This window comes from Priapulus caudatus, unplaced genomic scaffold, assembly GCF_000485595.1.
Source record: "Priapulus caudatus unplaced genomic scaffold, Priapulus_caudatus-5.0.1 Scaffold81, whole genome shotgun sequence".
Taxonomy (NCBI): domain Eukaryota; kingdom Metazoa; phylum Priapulida; class Priapulimorpha; order Priapulimorphida; family Priapulidae; genus Priapulus; species Priapulus caudatus.
In genome coordinates, this window is record NW_014577142.1 from 215,434 (window position 1) to 232,233 (window position 16,800).

The 16,800-nt window shown below is 39.8% G+C and overlaps 2 protein-coding genes across 4 annotated transcripts in view; one reads left to right on the top strand and one right to left on the bottom strand.

The window, feature by feature from the left end:
* The window catches only part of LOC106821656 (heat shock factor protein 1-like), a gene marked incomplete at its 3' end in the record, with an annotated part of 11,423 nt that extends 3,308 nt beyond the window's left edge, over positions 1-8,115 (bottom strand). Inside the window, 6 exon segments of the mRNA XM_014826546.1 lie at positions 147-272; positions 1,758-1,833; positions 2,144-2,277; positions 5,029-5,159; positions 5,699-5,807; positions 7,742-8,115. Coding sequence (XP_014682032.1) covers positions 147-272; positions 1,758-1,833; positions 2,144-2,277; positions 5,029-5,159; positions 5,699-5,807; positions 7,742-7,867 — 702 coding nt within the window.
* A 55-nt stretch (positions 8,116-8,170) lies between these two features.
* LOC106821657 (phosphatidylinositol-glycan biosynthesis class F protein-like) lies at positions 8,171-15,000 on the top strand. Of its 3 annotated transcripts, none has more exons than XM_014826547.1 (5): positions 8,171-8,433; positions 13,026-13,123; positions 13,342-13,458; positions 13,989-14,100; positions 14,300-15,000. In XM_014826547.1, the coding sequence occupies exons 1-5, from the start codon at positions 8,176-8,178 to the stop codon at positions 14,426-14,428; spliced, it is 714 nt and encodes a 237-aa protein (XP_014682033.1). In that variant the 5' UTR covers positions 8,171-8,175; the 3' UTR covers positions 14,429-15,000. The 3 variants fall into 3 exon arrangements, with proteins under 3 accessions (XP_014682033.1, XP_014682035.1, XP_014682034.1); XM_014826548.1 differs by lacking the exon at positions 8,171-8,433 and adding an exon at positions 9,447-9,467; XM_014826549.1 differs by lacking the exon at positions 13,026-13,123 and having other exon boundaries at positions 8,287-8,433.
* Positions 15,001-16,800: the final 1,800 nt, after the last annotated feature.

Genomic DNA, 16,800 nt, shown 5'->3' on the forward strand with positions numbered 1-16,800 from the left:
CCTACCCTACCTCCTCCTCTCTCTCTCTCTCTCTCTCTCTCTCTCTCTCTCTCTCTCTCTCTCTTTCTCTGTCTCTCTCTCTCTCTCCCTCACCCCACCTAGCTCTGTGTGTGTGTGCCTCTCTCCCTCCCTCCTCTGACAAGTACCGTGTATTGCTTCCGTGCGTATTTCGGTTTTTGGCAGCTATCCTCCTCAATCGCAAGTGTGGCGTTCCTTTTCACATTGATACCTCTTCCTCCCGAATGCACCAGCGAAACTAAGAACTGGATCAGCTGTGCAGATCAAGAGAATATTTTGTTCACCAACACGCATACCACACTACACATAATACAAACACTGCCCCGGCATCAAAGGTAAGAAATCGAATCACTAGTATGCTTTTGTACTATATACACAAATATGCCTCATATGTTATAACTGTCTAGAATATCACATAAAAGTTTACACAGGTTTGTGCAATTCTATTTCAAGTCAACCCGCCAATTCTGAAGAACAAATAGCTATGTTCCGTCGTTACGAGTTATTTGCACTGATAAAAGGATGTGTCAGATTAATTTGCTTTCACTATCACTATGAACTAGAATATAAGTACAAAACACGGATTAATAACGGATATGGTGAAAAACGCACGGAGAGCTACAGAATATTCCAGATCTAATTACAGTCCATAGCAAAATACACGGACTCCTACGTACTAACTACGGACTGCATACTGACTGCCAATTAAATCTGTCCAATCTCAGCGTGCCCGTGTTTATTACGTGCATAGTAGTACGTACATTTCCCAGCAAGCGTGATGCCCGCAGACCAGCGGCAGGAGCTTTTGGTGCAGCTGAACGTTATCAGGTGCTGGAGCTCTACCTATTTAACATCGCTAGCTGCCTCAATCATCCAATCTTGTCCCAGTACTCACGCCTGGGCGCAGGCGCACAGCATCTGGAACGGTCTGCTGGTGGAGCGAGGCAACGAGTCACTGTCTGATATGAGCTGGCATAGTGCTCCGAGCTTTGTACATGTGGCTGGCGTGTTGACACAATGTTAACACCAACATAGCGTTACACAATTATATAGCCATTGTTGTTTTGCAATTTGAAATAGAAGAATGCAATTATATAAATATATGCATATAACTGACTGCTAACCACACCAATATCTGTTATCTTATATGTTTGTCTACACAAATATATTAAGTATTTAAATGAAATGTCTGGTATATTTTTAATTGCCTTGATAGATTAAACCATTGCGAGCGAGCGAGCAAGCGAGCGATGTTAAATAGGTAGAGTTCTATGCAGGCTCCAGCTCCTGATAACATTCAGCTGCATCAAAAGCTGCTGCTGCTGGTGTGCGGGAATCACGCTTGCTGGGAAATGTACGTACTATGTACGTAATAATCACGTACTCCCTGAGACTGTGAGATGAGACAGATTTAATTGGCAGTCAGTATGCAGTTCGTAGTTAGTACGTAGGAGTCCGTGTATTTTCCTATGGACTGTATTAGCTCCGGAATATTCCGTAGCTCTACGTGCGTTTTGCACCACTTCCGTGATTAGTCTTTGTTTTGCCCGTTTATTCTAGTTCATAGTGTATAACATTAAACTGTTACATATATATTTATAACGTTATTATAACTTTACCATGTTTACAATGATTTTATTTTGGTGTTTTATAATATTTAGTTATTAAAGATTGTTATAAATGATAAATGTGCAAGGCAGTTGTCTCACTACCACTGTGTGTATGATACATGGTAATACCTTGTTGACAACTTGTTGTTGCTTTGAGTGTTTCTGTCGGAGTATGGCTACTTCTCGCCACAACGAGTCATTCTCCCTGCAAAACCAAAAGCAACACTGACAAAAATCTATACCTTTAAAGAATTATTAATAAACTAGCAAGTTTGAATTAGTTTACAATTACACAAACTGATGAACCTACCCTAAGGTTACAGACTATCACTTACTATTACTTATCACTATTTGTTGCCAATCATTGTCACACGACAATGAAATTAATTATTCTACAACCGAGCCACCGCAAAACACATTACGCAACGTGAATTAGGTACAAATAGCATGCACTGTCACAATTATGTATGAATAATGTGGATATAAAGGTTATTTGAATATGACAGATGACTTGCTTTTTTAACGACAATAACTTCACATCCATCATCTCCTGCTTCCCTTGCATCAGTTTAACGCTGTTTAGTAGAGGTGCAACATCTGCTGTTTTGACTCTAGTTCCTTCTCCACTAAGTTTACTTGATGGAGTCGCCTGAAAACAAGCAATACATAAAGCTAATACACATATGTCATTAAGTGTAGTCTGTACATACTATTTTGCTAGGCGCTATCAAGAATTTAGTAAAGCTACATCCGTTAGTGATTAGTTAGGCTACTCAGTATTAAATTAGAAAAGTTTCCATATATATTATATATATATATATATATATATATATATATACATATTTATTTATTTATATATTTGGTGTGTGTCTTACTGCTGCTGCTACTGCTTCGATGCACTTCTCGTGATTGGTCGAGACTGGTGCATGCGCCGTAACCCGTACGCCTGTGTACACACATGGCTTACAAAAACAAATTGATCCAGTACTACGCACTGTGCCGCGCCGCAATTCTTTAATATTGTTGATGCAACTGTTGTGCATCTTTTAAGCAAATATGCTTGTTTCCGGGATACTTTTACAAAGAAAGCTGAATTTTGATGCAATTCCATCGCCCTTACCGCAAAGCGCTCGGTTCTAATTTTCTTACTATTGATACAGATGTAAGACAGATATGCACAAAATATGCACACAAATACAGCCAAATTGGCACATTCTATGCAGTTTTCATGGTTTCCAACTTCAGTGTCCCTGTCCCGGCTCGCATTTTCTCACCGAATCGCGAGGCGCGTAGCGCCTCACCTATAGCTGACAGGCAGCTCGTATATATATGTGTGTGCGTGTGCGTGCGAGCGTGCGTGCGTGTGGTTAACAACAATAACAATTCATTATTGTGAGCGATATATTTGTTATATATAAATTATAATATAATATATGGCTGCGAAATATGCCACATTGTAATAGGCGCAGGGAATGTCACATGCTATGAGATAAACACAAATATTGCCTCTTAAAAATCAATGTTTCCGGCTGAGCAGTGATGCCACCTAGAAAAAACACAAGTCTGAACACCGATGGCCACCACAATGTGCAGCAAAAGGTTTAAACCAATTGATGCATACTATATTCGATCTGGCAAAATGTAATGATAGTTAGCTAGGGCCAATGTGCTGCAGTGCTAACCTGAGAGTTGTGGGAGAGTAAGAAGAGGGAAGCACAACAAAGTAAGAAACTCGGTATTGATCCACAAATCAATGTTTATTCAGGACTTCTCTTTAAGGTCAAAAAGTGACTGGACAGGGTAAAATCTCTGTACATCAGAGGAAATTACACTTGGCGGTCCTACCAATAGTCATGAAAATTGTGGGTACGCTATGTAGATGACACCTTGGAAATCATCAAATCTGGTACAGTCCAACGATGGACGCAACATCAAATTCACGACGAGGAAGAATTTGATCAAAGAATTCCTTTCCTCGATACACTCATTCATAAACGAGAAGATAGTTCATTAACAGTGACTGTGTATCGGAAAAAGTCCCACACGGACCAGTATTTAAACTTCAACTCACACCACATAGTCAACCACAAACTGTCAGTGGTACAGATGCTACTTGATCGTAGTGGTAAAATCACAATGGAGAGTGAGGACCGGGAAGCTGAAGCGTGCCACCTCAAGGACATGCTAGGTAAATGCGGCTACCCCAATTAGGCACTTGACAAAGTGTCCAAAGAGATGAACACTCCACGGGTCTGATCAACATCCTATAAGAAAACCTCCATGGAGAAACCGGTGATGATTTTCCTACACTATGTCAGAGGAGTCACGAACGTAGTTCAACGTCACCTCAAAAATGCAAGCGTGACATCAACAGTTAGACTACTTGAGACCTTAAAAAGGCATTTAGTACACTCAAAGGACAGAACAGATATACACACCATTACAGACTGTGTACTACAAGATACCATGTGTGGGAAAAGTTATATTGGCACTTGGGCAATACAAGTGGTTTTGTCAAACCCTGAGTTAGTTAGTAAGTCAATTTCTTTTCCCATGTCAGACAGGACAGGACAAGACATTTAGACCTTACAAAAAAGAATTTCATTAGCATAAAATATTACATGAACCCAGCAAATACTCATGCCAAGTAAGAACCATACCAGTTTAGATATTTGGCAAACACATGCATGCATGCACAAATACCACAACTCTAGTATGTTTTTACCTGAAAGCAGGGCTCGAATTAAGCGACGAGAAGGGCAAGGCAATTTTTTTAGGGCATGTGAGAAATCACTTTGAATGTTCTCTAAAATAGAAAGGCACCAAGGCAACTCTCAAAATTTGAGAAGGGCACCAAGGCAATTTTGTAAAATAAAGGAAAACTCATAACAAATTAGTACATCAACATCGTCTTGCTTTTAATGTACAAAACAATATGCCCCCATGTAAGCTTACACCGTAACACTGAACCCTGTACCCACCTTTGCTAATGGAAGTACAGTAACAAGAAATTTTACATGCCCGCTATCAGGAGCAAATAATTATCCGATGCCGTTATTATTCCCTCCTGCGACTATCGGTTTTTAGCTCATCATTGCAACTACAGCACGCACGCGCACGTGTTATGTTGATTCTACTAAAAACGAAACTAGGGCAGTAGATTAAAGGGCACCGACAGCAATTACAAAAAGGGCAAGGCAGGTGACTGCCATCGGTCGGGTTGGATTTTCAGGGGCAGTACGGCGATTGATAGGGGCACCGACGGCAATTGCCGTTGGTGCCGTCGGTTAATTCGAGCCCTGCCTGAAAGCATTATTTTCTACTAAACATCCTAGATGCAATTGCATACATGTGTACTGACATGACAATCAGGTGACTTTCAAATTAATATCGCACTTACTTTGCGCTTAATAAATTGTAGAAGAGCCAGAGAGTCTTCCCCTTGCACAAAATATTGATGTTGAAATTCCAAGTCATCTCGTTCAGATTTCAATGCTCCCTGCTCAACGTGAACAACCTTACGGAAACCATCTGAGAAAAGAAAAATTATGTGCACACATTAATTCATATACACCAGTACACGTGTATACTATTTATTTCAAGAATATTATGTAGGTAAATGTAAACGAGTTTCTAACAAAATTTCGTGAACATTTTTAAAACATAATGGCAAATATAATATGCCACAAAATACTGATACAGCCATGTATAATTAATTGTTAAAACAGGGGAAATATTGTAAGTCTGAACTTTGTATGGGAATAATGGTGCATACGCTATGCATGGGTTGACAACATACAATATTTACCCTTTTTCACAATTAATCATATGGTAGTAACAACCGTGTTGGATCATAACATTTAAGCCATCGAAATTCCGATTACCCTAACATTTGTTAACGTTATGAGCTACTATGTCACGCGAGCTACAGAACAGTGTCACGCGAGTCACATACTTAGGAGGATGTTGCTCACTTCAGAAAAGGTTTCTATATCTATATGTGACATTGTCACGTAAACTTTTGCTGTTCAGGTAATTACGACAGCCATGCATCTGAATGCTACACTCACACATGTTGAGCTGGCGTATAAAGCTGGCCATGTTGTTGTGCTTGTAGTACTGGGGTAAAATCTCCTTTGCAAACCTGGCCTGGTTGAGTACGTGGAAGCTGAATCCACTCTGAAATAACAAAGCAGAACACTTGGAACAGGTAAGGCAAAAATTAAAATTGAATTGATGGTTGAAGTTTGAACGTCAATGGTGTAGTATCAACATGGTGTATATATATATGCACATATCTAATCTATATTTCAGTTCGTATGTGTACATGTATGTATGTATGTATGTATGTCCCCTATGCCCGGCCAAACCGCCCAAGCAATCTGGATGCAATTTTCAGAGGGCCATTTCCTATACCCGGGGAGTGTTCTTAGACAAAAAAAATCGATAACAATTCAATAGATGACGGTGCTTACAGATTAACAGTGTAAAGTTCTGGAAAGTGTTCAAAAAGATAGGTGAGATGTCCATGTAGATAAATAAGTGTTAAAAAGCCCGATCATTTTGCGTTTTGCGATCCATTTTTCGTGGGGACAGGTGGTAACAGGTTGCAGTTACGAAATCTAGCTGAAAATGTTCTATAGCCCTGCGGCAGTTAATGAACGCGGGCTATAGTACTAGAGCTAGCGCAACAACTGCTCAGACGAATAGCGCATACAAACAGGTGTCCGATGCTCGGACGAATATCCACATTGTTAGTGATATTGCCAGTCAGCGGCTAAACCGTAAATGGAGGAATTGCTCTGAATATAGCTCTAGTACTATAGCCCGCGTTCGATTAACTGCCGCAGGGCTATAGCACATTGTCAGCTGGAAATACCAACTGCAACCTGTTACCACCTGTCCCCATGAAAAATGGATCGCAAAACGCAAAGTTATCGGGCTTTTTAACACTTATATATCTACATGGACATCTCACCTATCTTTTTGAACACTCTCAACAACTTTACACCATGTATTTGTACTTTTTATTCCACAAAGTAAGCACTACTGGCATTTCATTTTGAAATGAAGTGGCGTGCGCACGCGTGACGTCACCGGTATTGTATATACATGCCCCATAGCTGCCATGTGTTTTGCGTACATATCCGGTAACATCACGAGTGCGCACGCCACTTCGTTTCAAAATGAAATGCCAGTAGTGCTTACTTTGTGGAATAAAAGGACAAATACATGGTGTAAAGTTGTTGAGTGTTCAAAAAGATAGGTGAGATGTCCATGTAGATAAATAAGTGTTAAAAAGCCTGATAACTTTGCGTTTTGCAATCCATTTTTCATGGGGACAGGTGGTAACAGGTTGCAGTTGGTATTCCCAGCTGACAATGTGCTATAGCCCTGCGGCAGTTAATCGAACGCGGGCTATAGTACTAGAGCTACTCTGAATACAACACGAACACTACTTGAACAAGATACTCTTCACGCAAGTTAGCAAATATTCGGAGAATCCTCTATAAAGTCTAAAGAGTGTAAACATTAAACATTTTTGAAAATAAACTATCATGTCACAGTGAGACATCTAAACGACACAAATTTTTTATCTTCCAATCACAGGTCGGAGCCATTCCTCTGTTTGGTCGCATGTCCTGTGGCGGAGCGAAGGACTAGAGTTAACTAATTACTAATTAGCTAGTGGCTAAGCAAGTGGCTAGTTAGGCTCATAGGGTCTATGTCCCCCAGGGTACTGCCGGAACGTAACCTGGGTACGGTCCGGTATACCGGAACGTAACCTGGTCACTATTTGATATGGTTAGGGTTAGGATTAGGGTTAGGGGACGGGTTCAGGTTAGGGTTAGGGAGTAGGCGTAGGCGACTCCCTAGACTCGTTAGTGGAGTAGGCGAGGTACGGTTCGGCATATAATATAGTAGTAGTACCAGGGTACGTTCCGGTATACCGGACCGTACCCAGGGTACGTTCCGGCAGTACCCCGGGGGACATAGACCCTCTCAGCGCTAGTTAGCCAATGTCAGTAATGACGCCCGTGGCAAGACTTTGAAAAGAACCGAGTGATATAACAGTGTTAACACTGTATTTAACATATACGACGTCTAAATACCTTGTCCCATCGTATTAGATTATCTGTTCCTGGGTCAGAAACTAAACTCCACAATTTCGTCAGAAATGCAGGAATACCCGTTGTTGTTATTGCCGATGCCGAGACATATTCCGGTTGCGAATACATTTATGACTTACACATAAGACAAGGCAAACGTAACCACAGAATTTAAACAACAGGTTATGTCCGCCACTTTGTTTCACTAAAATTATACAAAAACCACGACGTGTTGTTGAAGGCCTAAGGCTAAGGGAATAACCTATCGTTATAGTATGAGTTATAAAGTTATATTGAGTTATAGTATCGTTTATGAGATTATGAAGTAACAAACACGTTGTGTACAAAATTTGCTCAGCAATAACATTAAGCTGTTCACTTTTATTATCGTGGTTGCCAAAAAGTAACGTTAGACGGCGCTGATGTTAATAATCAAAATGTCTGCGGCCACTGAAAATACAGCCACCGTATTTTTTGCTGGAATTTCTACATCTGCAACTGTATTGCTATTATATAATGGGTTTATCGAGAGCTTGTGTACAAGAACATTATGGCTCCTTAAAGTACTAGTATTATTTATAAGCACGTGGCAGTTACTGTCGACACTAGTGTCAATACACTTCTGGCAGTTCTTTGGAAGAGCTAATGATATCAGTAACACTAGGCCTAAAGTCGACAAAGATAATAAACGTGAGGTAAGCACGTCGTTGCTAAAAGTAAAAGTCAGACGTTTAATTTGACATAGCTATTTCTCGTCGCTACCCGAAAGTCTTATGCCCGGCGCACACGTGAGTTATTTTACTCAAGTAAAATGACGCACGAGTCAAATTACTATTTGTACTATAGTATTACTATTAGTATTACTATTAGTATAGCAGATGGGGGTCGTTGTCGTATCAGGTACTACAGATATGTACCCGAAGTACATATATGTATACACAAGTGTACCTGACCAATGTTGTTTCTACATAACCGTACCGCTGCGCTCCATAAATGTACCCAGGCGGGAAGTCTCGTTCAGTCACGTGGTATTGTCGTAAAAGCCGGAAAACGGTATGACATAGGAAGAATTTAGCGCGCCTTCTGATTGGCTGGAATTTGGCAAGATGTCAGCCTCCATGACTTGTAGCCAAAATCTCGAATTATCTACCAAAAACCCTGAGGTCAGCTGTAAACTAATCGGTCCACGAACATAAACAGAAAGTAGAACAAAAACGTATTGCGTATAGGCCCCTACACTGCATATCCTGATACCTGTTAATACTGCCGTATACGCGGGACGATACGGATACGCAAATCGTATTATCATTTCCTAACTAAACCAAACTCGGCAGCTATAAGCCCAGACCCTCTCATAACTTAAGATTAAGATGAAAATAACACATTTGCATAAAGAATTGCAATTATAGTGATATTATATGTTCTATTAATGAGTAAAATATGTGTTTTTCATGGAAAATACATCAGAAAACTTACTTATCTAACAGTTATAAACTAAAAAAAAACATTTACTAATGGTGTTTGTTCTCTTGTTTTGAAGGTTTACGACATTCTCGTACTTTATCGCGTGGTTTCATATGCTGCTCGCGGGGCAGGTACGTTTATGTAAACACAGGGTACATATATGCTGAGAAGATACAGGACTGGTACACTTGTGTATACATATACGTACCTCGGGTACATAGCTGTAGTACCTGATACGACAACGACCCCTTCAGCTATAGTATAGGTAAGGTAGGGTACGGTACTCAACGAAAATCCGCCGCACACGTGAGTAAAATGACGCATGCGTCAAATTACTCAACGAAAATCCGTCGCAAACGTGAGTAAAATGACTCATGCGTCATTTTACTTGAGTAAAATAACTCAGTGTGCGCCGGGCTTTACAAAGTCTAACTTACAAGGAAAGGCATGTAACTTCAGATTTTTTTTTAAATAATAAAACGTTTTTAATAGGCAGTGGCTGGAGGTACGGCAGCCGTATCTCTAATTTACGAGGCTGGGGGTACGGCAGGCTATTCACTTTTATACTTATAACGAGACAAAGATGTCGGCTGATGGCGGCAGATTTCAAAATAACGCATTGGGAAATAAATTCACGATTTGAGAGTTTTGATGAGCTAGAAACACGACTCGGATTAGGTAAGGTATGAAAATGAACATTATTGTAAACTTTACATCCGAAGATTGCAAATAATTGCCTCAGCCCTCAAACAATTGCCAAAAACAAACTTCAACAAACGATAGCTGCCGTACCTCCAGCCACTCCGAATATAATATATATTATTATTAGCTCATCTGACGTAGTCAGATGCAGCTTGTAGAATCGCATGATTGTCCGTCCGGCCGTCCGGCCGTGCGTCAACAGTTGGGCACAAATCTTAACCGCTCGACGTACGGTCACGATATTCGGAACGTTGGGGGGGTGATCGTGGAAAGGACTCAGGATGACAAATTTGGGGGTTAAGGGTCAAAGGTCAAGATGTGTAAACGGAGGGGGAATATTTCCCCCTTAACTAAAAGGCATAATTGGCCCATTGATTATGCAATTTTAACGAATGCTAGAGTAACTGGCACCTTGTGTAGTTAATAAGTACATTACCTTATAGCCAAATGCGTATTAGTTTGTCCAATATCACTCCTGGTTACTATGAAATGTCTAATTGAAATCCGCAGTCCAAGAAATCAGTTGACTGACTTGTTTACAGTTTCGAAACGGCATACGGCGAAACGGGTGTGATACAGATTTATAGTGCACCGGACATTTTCGCACGCATGCTCGGTTGTACGCAATGCTAGCGATAGTACAGTACCGTAACTGTATACGTAACAGTAGCTCTGATTGTAATGAACATGGAATCCATGTACGAATCATGGACGCTCATGATAATGAAGTAGGCTGTGTTGGGGGCCAACACTATCGGGGGATCGCGGACTAACCACGGCCACAGACTACACATGGAAAGCAGACGGCACTACGCGTATTTACGTATATTGGTCAAACGAATACACCTGTGTCCGAAATTGAAGACATGTGGCATTGTGGGTACCCGTTCATTAGCACCCACGGTTATTTACTTGTGCCTCAATACCGAGAATACACCCAGAGATACATTCTACTAGCTCATTAGTCGTTATAAGCATCCCGGGACAAACAATTCTCTGCTAAACACCCGTAGCAACATGTGACGTCATCTAACCGAATTCGAGGCTATTTTGCTTGGCAACCAATGTAGCGTTGGCGCCAGATTACCAGATTTACGGATTTCAATTAGACATTTCTTAGTAATTAGCAGTGATATTGGACAAACTAATATGCGTTTGGCTATAAGGTAATGTACTTATTAACTACAGAAAGTGCCAGTTACTGTAGCATTCGTCAACTTTGCATAATCAATGGGCCTATTATGCCTTTAAGGTATAGGAGGAAATACGGAATTGTGGCATAAATCTTAACGGCTCGACCTATGCTCTTAATATTTGGTGTATAGTGTGATGGGCAGGAAACCCATCACCAGTGTGAAATTGGAGGTCACAGGTCAAAGGGCAGTGGGGGAAACAGGGGTCGAAATTAGATTTTTACAATGGTATCCGTTCGGGATACCAAGTATTGAAATCTGGTATCCCACCCAAAGATCTGGTATCCCATTTTTTGGATAGTAATTTAAACAATGTTGGTATCCAAAATCTTTAAATATGCAATAATAGGCGCGTTCACACTGGCGCGAATTAGCGGGATGCAAATCCCGGGTTTTGCATCGCGATCGAAATACCGAGATTATTGCAAGTGTGAACGCAATAATCTCACTAATAATCGCGATCAGCATCGCGCTCCAAATCGCACTTTTGACTGCGATTATTTGGAATTAGCGCGATTATTTGCGTGTGTGAACGCTCGCGCAAATAATCCCGGTATTTTCTATCCCATCATTCCAAGCGAGCGAGCAGTGAGCATGCGCAGTGAGCATCATTCCGGCAGTGAGCATGCGCAGTTCGATTAATAGAATTATCTCGCTCGGCGATTAGCGAGATATTTCCGCCTGTGTGAACAACGACGCAATTATCTCGGTATTTTCATGCGAGACAATCGCGACACAATTATCGCGGTTTTTCTTGTGTGTGAACACGCCTAATAGCATTTGAAAATTATTAATATATATAATGTAATTATTATATAAAAACATGAAAACAGATTCACAGATATGCACAGACAAATACACTGCAAACGTATTGTCTAGGCACATTGTCTGGTTCGCTTGATACAATGTATACACATTACATTTATGATCAGATCGCACGCACTCGCTCTACGTGCACTCGCTGAGATGCGCTGCCGTATAAAGTTGATAACTCAACAACCACTATCCTGATTTTGACGATTTTTGTGTGAAATTCCAGATAAATGACAGATAGGTATAAGAGAGGGTGGCAGAAGGCCAAAAATAGATACATGGAAATACAACTTACTGTATATTTAAGCAGATAATGTAGGAGGTAATTTATATAGCAAAACTATCTTGAGTACATTGCACAATATTGAACTATAGGCACTTACATGAGTTGAGAGACTTTAAGCACATGCTTGACGGTTGTCCAAATGAACAAACACGTGAAAACGTGCATAAGTGTAGACAATATAATGTAAAATTTCAATAATCGTGATCACGATTTGGTAGAAAGTCTTGGAGGCTGCAGTGATTGATAATTTAGGGAGTAAGACATAGGATAACTATGTAGGTCTATATGCTGGTAGTTCGTTTAAAATAAAATTTAAAAAATTATAGGTAGTGAGTTTGAAGTAAATTTGTATGTGGATTTAGTTAATTGATTATTCCATGATTGAACTCATGAAACAATGGAGTAGTGCTGCAAGACCTCGTTGCAAATTTGCTTAATTTAATTATTTTCGTCTGTGTAGATGCCACTGGTTTAAGCTTACTTACAAGCTCAGTATTAGCTCTATGTGAATAGCCATGTTACAAGTACAATGTGGATAAGCTCAAGCTTAATGCCTGTGAATAACAAGTTGGGTCTTACAGTTCTCTCATTCTTGCACATTACAAGAAGTGGTCAAGCACACAACATGCAATCACCACAATATCTCATGTTCAGCAAACCCACTACATTAATTACATGATTAACTCTTGCTGTCTCTATCTTCTCATGTCATAAGCAAGCTTTTTCAACATTTGAATCTGCAATAAATCCAATATTTTCCATGCTAAATAAAATAGTAAAAGTGCCAATAAACTTACAGTATCCAAATTAAGGATGTGTTGCTATACAGTTTCAGGTGTCATCACTGTACAAGCTTTTGATGGTGTATGCTGTTGGAACTGTCCTCATTTACACTGTCACAGTCTTGTTTGGAGCACCTTTATTGAAGTATATATAGTGTTTAACATTTCTATTTATTTGTTTGTGAAAAAAATTGTTACAACAAAACTTCACTTCAAAAATTCAAAAATTACACTTAACTCATTTATATTCATTACAGATCCACTTCCAGATTTTTTGGTTATTGTTCTCTCTGCTAACGATTTAGTTAAATTTTTTAGATTTATTGTCACACCAGTATATTTTTTCTTTTACATATTTTATAGTAAACAAGAGGAGACCATATTGTTCAGTCTGCTCCTAGCCTCATGTGCAATACTTCCTGGCTGCTGTATATTTACAACTAACTGGAATAGATGGCTCAGCGTTTTGACAAAAAGCAGGTATGAAAATATGCTAGGATTCATGTGTGTTTGTCTTATCTTAACTATAAAATTGATAGCATATCGTACACTCTCGCAGAGGAGATATATCACTGTTGTGATCTTTTTGTCCTGTCCTGATCAGTAAATAGCAGTGTCTGTATACGGACAAATATTCTTGCTTTTCGTCAGTGAATGCTGTTTTAAAGAGACATGACAAAGGTGAGTCGATGTAAAAAAACGGCATCTGAATTTGATGTGGGAAGAGTTACAGTTGGTGACTGCTAATCTGAATTTTTTTCACCTTTCCCTCATTTCCTCATTATCCAACATTTTATATTATTTACTACCTCTAGGCCCTGTTAATATATATATATATATATATATATCTTTTAAATGTGACAGGCAATCACGCTAACCTATGTCTACAAAATGTTCTGTCTTCTACTCACTGTCACACAAAGTATGACATTGTGGATATTGAAAAATAGTCAGCTATCAAGTAAGCAGCCTAAAGCTCATTTGCTTCATTACGGATATTTACTTTTTAGTCTCGATCAATCAGTATTGGAGAAGAGTTCAGGAAGAGTGTCTGTGTGCACCTTAATCGGAGCGTGGCTCGGTGCATTTCCGATTCCTCTTGACTGGGACAGACCCTGGCAGGTAAGACCCACGAGCAGTTTTTATCATCCGTGGATGAAAAATACATACGAACATCTGTTAGGGGTAACACTGAGTGAAAAGGCCATGGAAAGGTGGGGAGGAAAGGGCAATAATATATTATTTTGGCTATAAGGTTTAGAATTGGTACGTGATTGTTTTTGAAATTCGATCACTGACTATTTTGCATATCTTGATACAGGTATGGCCCATAAGCTGTGTTATTGGTGCGTTGGTGGGATATGCTATGGGAAATGGTGTCACGACTATTCAGTTGTGCTGGCAGATGCTCCGAGCTAGGAGAAAGAACTCGAGGATGAAACTTCCATGAACTCTGACATCAGGCAGATGCAGCAGATATTTTGTCATTCCCGTATACTGGTCGAGGCTATGTGAATGATGTTGGTAGCTTGGCTGCTGTTTATTTGTGAAATGTGGTATACAAATGATTTAACAATACAAATAATATTAAATAAGCTATTTCCGTTTACGTTCTTGGTGCCATTTTCTTGGTATTTCTCTTCGTTAAATTTTCTATGACCCTATGTAAAGCAGTTTCAGTACACTTGTGTACACCTACAACATTCCAGAAATCACAGCATATGTATATACCTGTTTACATATGATAGCTCTGTTACCACTGCTATGAATAAGTGTAGCTAACCTGAGTTCTGTCAGCCTAAAGTGACTGACTAAAACGCGTTGCGTTTACTGCTGTGCAGTTGACATATCATGAATTAGTTAGTATTTTTCATTCAAGATAATGAGAAGCTGGCATGAATATTGTACACTAAAGCTGGGTTTAGTTAAAAGTTCATATACATACAAGTATTAGCAACTTGTATTCCTGTCATGTATATTTAAAAATGTGTGTCTATAGTAAAAATTACCATGTTTAAAATATATAGTTTCTTGGTTACCTATTTATGCTATGAATTGTTGTATAAATTATCATTATTGTGAACTGTTATTATGTTATAACAGGTACACATGATGAATTAATAAAAGTCTGTTCAAATAGTAATTAACAACAAACCTTGTTTCATAGCTATTACGACATATTCGTCTATGCTATCCACTTATGTTTTTGTTACACATGAAATTAGTTGGAAAATTAGAAAAATGGAGTGTTTGGCTTGTTTGGTTCAGACCCTAATACCAGCTTGCTCCAACTTTATAGTCCGGTTGCCAAATGACTGAACGTTGCAATCGGATATATACAACGTTTTTTTGTGGTTTCCTGATCTTTAGACTATCCTGAACCAGAATGCACTGGGTGCCACTTTGGCAACCTTGGGCAATTTTTTTATCACAAATACAGGCTACATGTACAGGCGATATCACAAATACAGGCTACATGTACAGGCGATATCACAAATACATGCTACATGTACAGGCGATGGTGCCGGGGAAATTTGTAATTAAACCGTAGACGCTGCCCGTCAGTTCCTTCTAGAATTAAGCCACGATAATTCGACCCCACGCGGTAGCGCGCGCACGAGCTACAGGCGATGGTGCCGGGGAAATTTCTAATTAAACCGTAGATGCTGCTCGTTTCACCCTAGAAGCCCACGACAATTCGACCCCCTGCGGGAGCGTGCGCGCGAACTACAGGCGAGTGGTGCCTGGGAAATTGTGCAGATATCTGAGGATTGACCGAATATTAAGTTATTCTAAGTTTAGCATGCGTACCCCTATCATTTATACGCACTCAGATGGGAAAGTATACGATCTTCATATTTCGTGATAAAAAAAATTGACCAAGGGTGCCAAAGTGGCACCCGGTGGATTCCGGTTCAGGATAGTCTAAAGATCAGGATACCACAAAAAACGTTGTATATACCCGATTGCAACGTTCAGTCAACTTTCCCTACTCGGCAACTCGACTATTAGGATATATATCTGAAATCGGATAGGATGGAGCTTAATTAATTTACTAATTTAACTGACTTACCTGCGTTGTCTTGAGTCTGTACAATCACAGCTAGACTCAATGATCAAGACAATATGACGATCAAGACAATACTCTGTTCAGAAATAGAGGTTATTGTTCACGTTTTGTATAACTTATACAACTATATAAAACTAGTTACCCAGGAACTAGTTTTATCTCGACGCCACAGCACAAATATGTAGCGTTATAATTATATATAATTATCAAATTGTTTAAAAGCGTCCGAATATTGTCGAATGAAGCACGGCACGTACATGCTAGCAAGGTTTCAGGAAACGTCTCAAATTCTACACGTAAAATCGCTCAAACGGGTGCATGTTCGGTTATTGTAGACAATTAATTATCAATCAAATTTTGAGATCTTCAACGCTCAAAATAAACATTACACCTATTAAATCAGTGAATGCTGTGAACATTCTTTGCAGATAATATTTATTCCTGCTTATATTTCTGAAATGCGTGAGAAATCCATTCCTTGCCAGGAGAACGTGAGATGACATCTACATGTGTGAGTTAAGGACTTAAGGGCTACTATTCTCAGGGATGGCACCACTGAGTGCCTGGCCCAGAATCTAAAGTCCATCACGCGCGGATTAGCCAAGGTCCATTACGTGCGGGTTAGGTAAGGTCCATCACGTGCGGGTTAGCTAAGGTCCATCACGCGCGGGTTAGCTAAGGTCCATCACGCGCGGGTTAGCTAAGGTCCATTACGTGCGGGTTAGCTAAGGTCCATCACGTGCGGGTTAGCT